The following is an 11,670-nucleotide window of genomic DNA, read 5'->3' on the forward strand; positions in this document are numbered from 1 at the left end:
TAAATTATGATTTTTATAGCACAAATTTTGAGAAATTTTAATAAATACTTCTGCGCATTCTTATTTATAATTTTTTTTAATTAAAGAATGATTTTATTTATTATGTGGAATTTTTGCATTTGACGTTTCTCTAAGAAGAAAATTTTGAAGTCACTGTTAGTAGTAGCACTCTAGCTCTCGAGAATTTGTAAAAATGACATTATTAATAACCGTGGGGAATAGGGTGTTAAAAAAGTAGAAGATAAGAAATGAACATAAAGAAAAGAAAAAGAGCAATTCAACTATCACCAACCAAATTGAGTTGGCTCTGATACTAGCAGGTGCGGATCCTATATATATAAATGTCAAAATAAGGGTCAATTATGAAGATATACCATGATGGAGACATGAAACTATGAGAGAGTATAGAGACGATAGAGCTTTCCGTAATTTATCCCATGAAGATCAGAAAACAAATAATATTAATTGCCTTTTGTTGGAATATTACTTGACATTAGATCCCGTCAAAATAACTCACCTTGCCGATCGAGCAACTCCTCCCAAGGATGCATGACGGGCCGAGCAAGTACGTACCTTGCGGCTTGTCCCCCGCGCCTGCTTATTATCGGGCAAGGAGGGCCGAGCAAGTATGCCTCGCCTCCCTCTTGTATATATGTTTTGTTTTGCATTTAAGAATCAACGTTAACGTTCGTCGAGTCTAAAATTATTTGAGTGTTTTCATTTCATTTTCATTTTCATTCATTTTTGTTGTACTTAATTATTAGCTAATACTTTTCGGTGCTAGCTTGGGTAAAAAGTCATGCTCATTGACTTTTAGGTATGTTTTTTTTTTTTTAAATTTTTTATTATAACTTTTGTTACATCGAGTCATTGGAAGTCATGTTAAGATCAAGCTAGCTGTTGATCACTTTGCTAATTGGCCGTAGTGTTGCCACACACACACACACATATATATTACACAAAATATATGCCTATATAGCAACATTTATAGCTTCATCGGCCTGTTGACGCATGCCATCATTTCCCTCTAATATTCTTAATTAGCAGATTGCACTATTCAATTCTATTTATATATTAAAAAAAAAAAACAAATTTGTGAATTTGTGATAAAAAATTCACAAGGAAAACTTATATACATACATACATATATATATTTATATATATATATAAATTGTCTCCTAGTGCAAATTAACGATAGCATCTTCACGATCCGTTCTCTTGCTCCATGATCAGTAGTACTAATGCACAGAGCTTAAAAATTGCAGCACTGCCTCAGAATTGGCATATCTAGACAAGAAGTTTCTTTGAAATTCTTTAAATCTCATGGATCTGAACAATGGGGGATTGCATGCATTTGTCAGAGCCTTTTCAGGTTCAATAACGATATCATTACAAGGATAAATGAAGAAGGCAACGGATGTTCGAGCAAGACTTGAATTTGTGACTGCTCGATGTTCTGCACCTTTAAGCTTCCCATTGCTTATAATCTACAGCTCAGAGTGAACATTTCATGCAAATTAATTAAAGCCTTTTACCAAGAAAATTATAACAAGCTAATTAATACGAGGCTAGGTTATTATATTAAGCAGTACTACTATATATAAGACAGTTGCAACACTATACTAAACATATATCCGCGCGAAATTATAAAAAAATGAAAAAAACAAATAAATAAATAAATTATAATAACATATAAATGATCAGGAGATCAAGACATACCTGTAAAACAAGGCCTACGTTAAATACAAAGGCATGAGGAAGAGGTTCAACAGCAATCCATTCACCATCTTTGAAGACTTGAAGTCCATTTTCTTCTTGGAGCAATATGGTAATGAGGCTAGGGTCTATGTGGCTGATTAATCCTAAGGTTAAACTTGGGTCTGGGCATGGAGGATAGTGATTCACCAACAGTACAGGATTCCCACTGAGTCCAGTACTGCTGAAATAACTAGCACCAAGTCCTAATCCTTCAGAAAGCAGCTCCAAAATTTTCTCCCCCAGCTTTCTCAATTCTACTACATACTTCCCGATAACATCCCTGTGTATTAATTGCCAATAACAAAATGATCAGTTTAATTAGGTATAATTGTAAAAAAAAAAAAAAAAAAAGTCATTAATTGCATGCAGACAGCTTTTAATTGCATGATCAATTAATGATACTGCTTCTTTTATATATAACCTGTATCTAGTTGGCTTTGCAGGCCAAAATTTCATGTGTTCTTCCAAAGGATCATGACAAGGGTGTGTAAGTACATCCCTCCACACGTGAACATCCTCAGTCGTGTAATTTTTACTGCTTCTATAGAAACTGCAGTTTCTACTGGGGTCCTTGGAGCCTTGACTTCTCTTGTCCTTCTCAGGCATGGCATGGAATTCTTTGAAAACAGCCATTGCTTCATCCATTAATACTTTGGGAACTCCGTGATTGATGGCCTGATTAACACATTTTGGGACAGGAAATGTAAACTTTACATGATAAAGATATCGAAACATGCATATATAAAAATGACTACTATTCATTCTTCGATCATTATATCTTTCTTTTATTTTCTTTTTTCAATTTCATCAGTTCGTTTATGAAGACTAGGTTCATATATCCTCGAATCAATTGTAGATCAGTTCTGTAACTCTTGAGATACATGATGCAAGGAGTTAAAAAATGCTAAAAGATGATTTCCTTTTCAAAGAACTTTTAGAAACTTTATGTATGAGAAGCTAGCTAATAGAAGATAAATAGAAGTAAAATAAATAAATAAAGGGAGAGAAAACAATGGGTTCAGTTTGCACCTGGAAAAATCCAAAGTCCTTGGTAGCTTTCATAATATTCAGAATGATTTGGGTTTCATCATGACCCTCAAGATCAACAACTGGAATTGTTTTGCACGAACTAAGAACAAGCTTCCCGGGTCTTTCTTCTGGTGGGCGTACATAAGAGTCAGGAACGAACTGAACGTTAGGCCAGCTTGAAACATGTTCCTGATCCATGGTTTGTCAATCTTGGTCCCTTGGAATAGCAGAAGAGAGTTGCTTTAATGGTACTGTGAAGCAAGGATCGAAGGTTCATAAATGGTTGAACATGGCTACTCATTTATAAAACGATTGCAAGTTTTTAGTTTTCATGAAGCCATCTGCATTTAAATATATAGACAGTGGCAACACTACTATGGAAGACGAAGTCCTAATTTTGATGAAGAAATTAGGCTTTAGTTTTCTGGGTAGACTAGATCATGACTATACTCTCGAAACAGAAGACATGCTAAAAAAACTCTTCTTGTCATTTCAGGAACGTCAAAAGGATTTACCAAAAGTCTGTATTATTCTACGTACGTACGTATATATATAAGAAGATATTATATCTTGAATTGATTGAAGAAGAATACCGACAATCACCGGCAAACGACGTACATGAACAGTAATAGAAAAAATACCTCACAAGAAGAGATCAAGAGAAAAGATCAAGAGATCTAGTGAAAAAAAACTTCCTCCCGTGCTTGCGCCTAACAGCTGAAAATGTTGGCCCTGATTACAATTCACTGTAAACGGCCAAGCGCAACCAGATACTTAAACATGCATATAATACAAATATCAAGGAATTAAACATTCTCCATGTAAAGCTGTGTACGTACAACAACATCATATGCTGTAACACCCAGTACTCAGAATATAAATAATTTACGCAGAGTACTAGGTAACTTAATTATAACGGTATATATACATACACACACACATATATATATATATATATGTATCTAGATCTCAATATTATTGACTATAATTTACGAAGCGGAACTGGTTTTATTAGTGATTTTAGCTAGGGAAGATTCAAACGCTATGACATGGACCCACGCACATAGAGTAGTGATTAAAGCACTTTCCCCAACCTTTAAACAAGATTATTACATTCAGAATTATGCCCCACATAAAATGATGCCTTCAGACAAAGATCATGCGTCACTTTAGAACTTAGAGACAACGCGCGTGCATGGTTCTTCAACTGATCATCAAACCACACAATAAGTACATGAGCTGCCAATAGAAAATATCCGAGCCAAGCCGCGGCCAAAGGCACATTCAGCCAGAAAGCTGAGATCACAGAGATCAAGTACGGTCATAACAACGCAAAGAGAATATATATTCCATTAATAGAGAGCCACCCACATGCAGCCAGCAGGCGCGCAGCAGCAGGCGCGCAGTGTATAAGAAATTGACATTTTCACTCAAATAGCAAGCCATACACAATACCATCGCGTACGATTAGTTAATTAGTGTCACTAATTAATTAATTGTTAACATGCAGCAAGTCAAAGATCAATATTGAATTGAAGCATTAATAAGTAATAGTGGAGTTTTCATTAATTGTACAGCTTGCAAAGTCAACTCTATACAGGCGTTTAATTATAATTAATTTTCATATTATTGAATAAAATAACCCAGAAAAAAAATTAATTTATAAAAAAGCAATACGTACAGCAATATTCTTCAATATATATATATATATATATATATATATTATACTCTGTCTGATCTTCTTTGCGTTTGATCAGTAGGGCATGTGGATTGCTAATTTTTACAAGAGGCAAGCTTTCGATAATTACGTACTGTACGTTATTAATTTTTCCCGGCCAAAAAATGATCGATCAACGGGCCGGGACCGTACGTGCATGTTCTTTAGTTACCATTTTAGCGACGGGTTAATGTTATCAATGTAGCTTTCGACTAATATGTCTAAACCTAGTTCGCTTTGTAGATTAGCATGCAGCAGCAAGACCAGCTAGGGATCGATGAGAATTAATTTGCAAACGGCCAGTTCATCATCAGGCATTATTAATGTTCCCTAGTACTCAAATCAGATCAGGAATTAAGATCAGCTCAATGTTTTTCCCTAGAACGTACTTCTATATATGCAGAAGACTATCATGTATAATCAATCTATATGGTTGCATGCAGGTATTGGAATTGCAAAACATCAGAACCAAAACGTTAACGTTCAACACAACGGCTTAAATTTGCAAAATACAACAGCCTCATGATCAGATGCAAGCACTACTACACCAAACTAAAAAAGTACTAGAACCAACTAATTCAAGGAAAATTAGGGAAAAACAAATACCCAAATTATGCTAGCTAGCATATATGAAATTACGTACCTTACGTTGTTAATTAGGACATCATGAGTAATACTTGTGTATGTCGTACGTTGCCTGCCTCTAACAGCTTATACAAGCTAAAATGGAGGTGGCCTGCTGCAGTAGGCCGGAGATCATATATTTTGTCAAGGACTGTTTTTCCCTTGTTTCCTGCTCTTGATCACTAGTTAATTATCTCGTTGCCTAACCCAAACACACGTATATATAGAAGCTAGATGGGGGAAAAAAATATGGAAGAAGATATTTTGTTTGGGGGTGACATAACCATATGTAACATCATGATGAATGAGCATCGATCATAATTATTGCACATATATATATGTCACGTCGCACGTACGTACGTCATCATGATGGCCGGGTTCATTTTCTCTTCCGCGTTGAATTTTAACCTGAAATGAGATAATTTTAAATAAAAATTAAAAATTATTATAATATTAATTTTTAGTATTATTATTTATTTAAAATTTAAAAAAGTTAAATTATTTATTATATTTTATGTAAATATTTTGATAAAATTATAACGATAAGATGAGATGAAATGAAATCGTTTCTATATTTAAGCGAACCCTTAAAAGAGTAATCAATCTACACAACATATAATTTTATAATACATGTTGAAAATAAAGATATTTTTAAAAATTGATTTTATTTTATAAAGTACTATTTTATAAAGTAATTTTTTTTAAATATTATTGTGTAAAGTATTAAAAAAAGTAAGGTATATTTATTATTTGTCAACTGCAATATATAATTAAAAAAGCATGTAATCCAACTAGCTAGCTAGCCACGCTACCCAAATATAGGATCGGTATATACGGATCATCTGCATGTATATATATATAGCTCTATTTTTTCTTTTCACGAACATGAGTTCATTATATTGATAGATATTTTATTTTTATCAGTACTAGCAAATAATTATGCGCCATTTGATACGGCCAGCTTATAATTAGGTCATGATAATTGTGATCTCCATTAATAATATTATATATGATCTTCAATTAGCTAGTCTAAGCCTAATAATTTGATGCGCTGGCTGGCTGGCTAGGCTAGGCGAGGCTAGGTAATTAATTAAAGCCTTTCATAGATCATGCATGAAGTTTCGGTACTTAATTTCGAGATTCGCATGCATTTTTTGTTATTGTAAAACGCACTTTTCTATTAAATTTTAGGGTTTAAAATATATTTTCCAGGTATATATCCCTATCTTAAAAGTGACTATTTGAGATGAATAATAATGAATAATAGTTAGTGTTTGACATTTTTTTTTTAATTTTTTCCATTTATGCCCCAGTCTTGATTGGTTTTATTACATTTTTGTCCCTCTAGTTTTGAAGAATTTCAGACCACACATAAATCCTCTCTCTCTCATTGTCAGCTTTCTCCCTCTCGAGTTCTCTCTCTTGACTAAGACCCTCTATCTTTTCTCTCTCTCTGCCTCACGTCGGTTGTCGTTGTTAGCAGTGGTGGAGCAGGCCGAACAACAACCATCCTTTTAAGCAGCAACAACTCTCTCTCGATCTCTCTTCCGTTTCCTTGTCCTAGCCACTGTGCAGTCATAGTATGGAAGGCCTATCGAGCTGCCTACTGCCATCTAGGGCGGATCCAACCTTGGTTCCGCCTCGAACCACCACAGACAGTGCCTGGTTGCCCATGCCACCAACAATGGTAATTGTACATTGTGCAATGCTTAGCTGTTAAAATTTTGGTTATGCGTTCTTTGAGTGTGGTGGTAGTATTTATTGTGGTGGCTGTGATGCTATTTAAGTTTTATGCAAATCCAGTCAACTATTGGGTGGCAAGCATTATTCATAGCAATCTTGATTTTCATGAATTGTAGGATAGAGAAGCGCTGAAAGCCTGCTACAATGCTACTATTTCTATTTTTCTGTTCCTCACCTTTACATTCTTGTCGAATTTTTTAATACCAATTATAAGTGCTCAAGTCTCATAATCACATTGCAATGCCCTGTTACTTAAGCGAATACCCTGAATAGTTGATTGTTGGCCAAATAATTATGAAATGCAACTTTAGTTTAAATCTTGTGCTTAAGTTTCGTGAGAATGGTTTAAGCACCTTGGAAGAAAGCTAAATTTTTTTGTAAGAGTAGAAATATATATAGTCTATAGGAGGGGTAGGATCAATATATTTTGTCTTTGATATACTTCTCTTATTAGAAGGTCACAAAACTACTGGTTTTTGTGTATGGTTCATATATTTGTTTTTTTTAATATATATATATATATATATATATATATGTAGGTAAAGGTGTATGGTTCATATGTTAGGGAATATAAAAAAGTGTTATAAAGTGTATCAAGCCCATCATGGAATTCAAGGGGGTATTGAAGAAAGGTAGGACATAGTTGGAGGTTGTAAAAACTGACACTACCTGATACGATTGAGTTATTGTTTTGACCGTGACCCAATTTTCACGAACCTGTTTAATATATATTTCAAGATTGTTTGGCTTATAATTTCTTACAGAACTTAAGAAGTGAGAATCAAGTTTTTGAGAATGAATGGACTTTCTTTTTCTGCAAGGGAGTTTCTCATTTTGATTCCTCTACGTTTGATGAAATGGCCTCAAATTTTAAATAAATAAAATATTTCTATTTTGGAGGCTGTTGTTGCAAAATTCTTACTTCGTTTCTAGATCAATTGATATACAACTTATGACTGAAAAATGGGAAAAAAGATATAAAAAAAAAAAAGGAGACAAGTTACTCTACAAATGAATTTTTGAGATTCATTAATTCAAGGGTGGCTTGCTTTTTGTGATCATCTAAACTACCCTATACCTTCTAAGTCTTTTCTACAACAATTAGAAAAAGATGTTGATGGTTTATTTTATGGTGACAAGCTTGATTTGTAGTATGTGCTAGATTAAGAACGTGAGAGCAACATAAGAATAAAAGACTATATTTTTTTAGTGCTCCCTGGGTCATCGAGTAGTGTGGTTGAATTTTTATTAATCGTGTGATAACTTTTTTGTTCATGTGATCAAATTTTGGAAAGTATCTTCTCTTGCCATATTTATGACAATGATGTTGAGAAAGGGTGGATATATATGAAGGTTAATTCATTTCAAACTTCATCTGAGTTCTCATATATATATGAAGGTTAAGATAGACAATTCCAGAGATCTTAATTACTGTGGCATTGCCACATTTCAAAGGGTGGATGGCATTTCTCAACTCCAGACAATGGCTGAATTGTATAATGTTGTACATGAGAAGGTAGGTAATTACCTTAAAACAAACATTCATCAGCCAAAAATAACATTAGCTTAAAAAATTATAACTTAGCAGTAAAAGTTTAAATATATCCTTATTAATTGTCTAAATGATATGATTCCGTACTTCACTATAAATATAAGTACTATTGTTATCATGAGACATTAAAAATCATTAATTTACATGCAGCACTCTTGTTTTCAAGTATGCCATCTGATACAACTCGAAATCTATTTTTTTAAAATCTAAAATATTAAATAATTTAATTAATTTGAGTATATTTTCTTATTCTTGAAAATGCAAAAACAGGGAGGGTGGATTTGCTTCATACGAGCTCACTACATCTTCTGCATGGTTGGAGGTAATATGACATGCATACATTGATCTCTACCGTCAAATATGGTTAATTTGTAGAGCTGAAACTTCCATTCAAAGCTTTAACACGTGATTGTGATTGATCTTTCATGTACAAATGATCAACCCAAAGGAAATGTTTGGAAATACTGCGGTTGGAACAAACTCTTCTTGTTAAAGTGGAGAAAGATGAAAATCCATAGATGCTTGCTTATATTAGGTTTTATGTGCCTATGCATTAGAGCACTGGCATTGGCATAGCCAAATGCCAGTGCATCTTCAAAATTTGAAGAAATATGGATTGAATAATCTGCATTGGAGTAGTCAAACAATAGGGACTTGAACTATGAGCTACAGTATTCGGGAGTGTTTCTTTATATTTGAAGATGTACTATTCATATTCAAAAGTAATATTTTATTCTAAAAAATCAGACCCAACTACTTTGATATTTTATTCTAAAAATCAGACCCAACTAATAGTTGAGAAATAGGTTGAGAAAAAATAATAGTTGAAAAATAATAATTTAAGTAAAAATTAAATTTTTAATTAACATATGGTTAATGTAGTTACAAAATATGAATAAAAAATATTATTAAAAAAGTAATATTATATTATTATTTTGACTAATCCAATATGAAGTTATGGCTTGAATGGTTTTGGATTTATGGAAAAAATATACTTTTAGTTAAATTTTGGAAAAAAATTTGATGAAGCCAATGCTAATACTCAAGCTATTTACTAATCACACTACAACAAATTTGTCAATTTTCCACAAGTTCATTTTCCAAGACATAAGCTGTTGGAAAATACTTACCCAATGTTACAAACCACATCCGTGGAAAAAAATCAACATTTCGCCACAAAATCACGTCCGACGACCAAATAAATATACTGTATAAGCCACTCAAATCACAGTGTTAGCGAGAATATAGTAACTTTTCGCGGCGACTTCTTGTTGCCGCAAAAAGTATGACATATAAAACACTGAAATGACAATCTTAGGGAGGATAAACTAACTGTTTGTAGCAACTTCTTGTCACCACAAATATAGAACACTAAAATCACAATCTTAGCGAGAATGAACTGTTTCCCACCTTTACATTAAAAATCAGAATCACTATAAGGTTAGAATTAATTTCCCAAACCCTAGTTCCCTCCCCTCCCCTCTCTCTTTCTTTTCTTCTTCTCTTTCCCCCTCGGCATCGTCTCCCACCTATGACTCTCCAATGTACCTCTCAGCCAGCCCGCACCGCCACCGTCGGCAGCACCACCTCCACGAGCATCGGCCAACTACCCTTCATTTCTCTCCTTTATTCTCTTGGTGATATGAAACTGCGGGAATGAAATCTCTTGAACCTCTTTAAGACTAGGTCCGCCTTGGTTTCCATCACTTGGTAGTCACCAATGATGCGTGTACCACTTCCAGTAGCCGGCGTAGCAACCCACGACAGCACAACCGCCATACTCAACCCACAAACATTGAAGCCGTGAGCCACCATCTTACAAACCTTCCCACGGTAGTCCAACAGCCTTAACAACCCAAATCAAAACCCACCATCGTAATTCAGCCCCACCTCTGGCAGCATCTCCCTCATGCCCAGTCCACCATGAGCCACCATGGTTTTTCCCCCAACAGAACCTTCCTCTCGACCCCCCTCCTCACTAAGCCTCAACCATGACAATAGTACTTCAGGCCACCATGAGCCTCCATGCTCAACCACCCGATTCAATATGTTTTGGTACAACCTCAAGCGGTAAGCAACAAACAACAACTCCAACCCCTTAATTTTTGGTATAATCCCTATTCCATTTATCTTTCCTAAATTACTATGTTTATGTGATTGGATGCGCAGAATATGTGTGGAAGCTTGAAGGACCATTGTATGGTTGTATAGTGGCTGGACATATTTTTTACATGTACATTGAATGTATTGTGTGAATGAAGCTTATAAAGTTAGTGATTGTATGTCAATTTGTTGGTTACGATAAATTATTTGGAAGTGTTGTATGGATTGGGTATTAGATTATATCATCTGGATTGGATATAACTATGCCTATCTTGTGACAACTATTGAATGGTGCCCCCCAAGATGCACTAAGTTTGACTTGAAAATTATTCATGACATGTGGAAGATTGGATATAGACTAGACCACTTCAGGTATTCCATGTTCTTGGATATTCAACTGAGGTGTTATGGTTCTTTGCTTTACTATGATATTGCGAACAGTAGTAGTGGTGTCACATGCAAGTGATTACTCATATCATTTATGTCAAGTGGCTACCTTCGTATTTTCTATTGATTGATTTGCATTGTTTACTGTAGGCTGTGATTCAATTAATTGAAACTGTATGAATAGTTCTGTCAATCTCAAAGGAGGATCCTGATAGAATTGCTATTTTCGCTATTGTTGTTGGGTTTGTTTCTCTGATACTAGGGGAATTAGGTAGCTAACCATATTCTAAATATTTTTTTCTAGCTACTATATACTTACGCATCCGTTTTCATTTGTTAGATCTTTAGTCCTGTTGTGTTATGTAGGTGGAAGACGTAGTCGAGTGGGTTTGTTAAAAATCTACATGGTTGGATCTTCTACCACGATACTTCTCTGGCTTGCTTGTCTTTCTAAGAGCAATTTTATGTTAGAGGTAAGAAGGTTTTTTTCTTGCCAACGTTGGTTATTATCGAAAACTTTAAAAAACAATCAAGAATGTTGAACGTTGAAAGAATGAAGGGAAAAAAAAAAAAAAAACCAATAAAGAAAAAAGAATCGAGCAAAAAAAGGTAGATCGACCAACAAGATAGATCAGTGACCTTCAAAAATTGCAAAGTTGTTCTTTTATATGACAGGATGGAGTTATTAAGTCAGAACCTGGAGTAACATATAAAATAGTTGAGAGATCCTATCATTTGCATACAAGGGATGGCTGTA

General features: G+C 34.4%; 1 protein-coding gene across 2 annotated transcripts; it reads right to left on the bottom strand.

The window, feature by feature from the left end:
• Positions 1-1,152: 1,152 nt before the first annotated feature.
• Positions 1,153-5,373, bottom strand: LOC121251536 (hyoscyamine 6-dioxygenase-like). 2 transcript variants are annotated; one of them, XM_041150808.1, is made up of 5 exons: positions 5,153-5,373; positions 2,788-3,004; positions 2,180-2,433; positions 1,720-2,038; positions 1,153-1,487 (listed from the first exon to the last, which is right to left on the bottom strand). In XM_041150808.1, the coding sequence occupies exons 2-5, from the start codon at positions 2,983-2,985 to the stop codon at positions 1,239-1,241; spliced, it is 1,020 nt and encodes a 339-aa protein (XP_041006742.1). In that variant the 5' UTR covers positions 2,986-3,004; positions 5,153-5,373; the 3' UTR covers positions 1,153-1,238. The 2 variants fall into 2 exon arrangements, with proteins under 2 accessions (XP_041006742.1, XP_041006741.1); XM_041150807.1 differs by having other exon boundaries at positions 1,154-1,487; positions 5,144-5,372.
• Between the last annotated feature and the right edge of the window lie 6,297 nt (positions 5,374-11,670).

This window comes from Juglans microcarpa x Juglans regia, chromosome 2S (assembly GCF_004785595.1).
Source record: "Juglans microcarpa x Juglans regia isolate MS1-56 chromosome 2S, Jm3101_v1.0, whole genome shotgun sequence".
Lineage (NCBI taxonomy): Eukaryota > Viridiplantae > Streptophyta > Magnoliopsida > Fagales > Juglandaceae > Juglans > Juglans microcarpa x Juglans regia.

Excerpts from the sequence above, each read along its gene's own strand:
- LOC121251536 (XM_041150808.1), bottom strand. The coding sequence starts at position 2,985 with ATGGATCAGGAACATGTTTCAAGCTGGCCTAACGTTCAGTTCGTTCCT. Across the intron at positions 2,039-2,179 it reads GCAAAGCCAACTAGATACAG|GGATGTTATCGGGAAGTATG; the intron begins GTTATATATAAA and ends ATTAATACACAG. Across the intron at positions 1,488-1,719 it reads ACGTAGGCCTTGTTTTACAG|ATTATAAGCAATGGGAAGCT; the intron begins GTATGTCTTGAT and ends TCTGAGCTGTAG.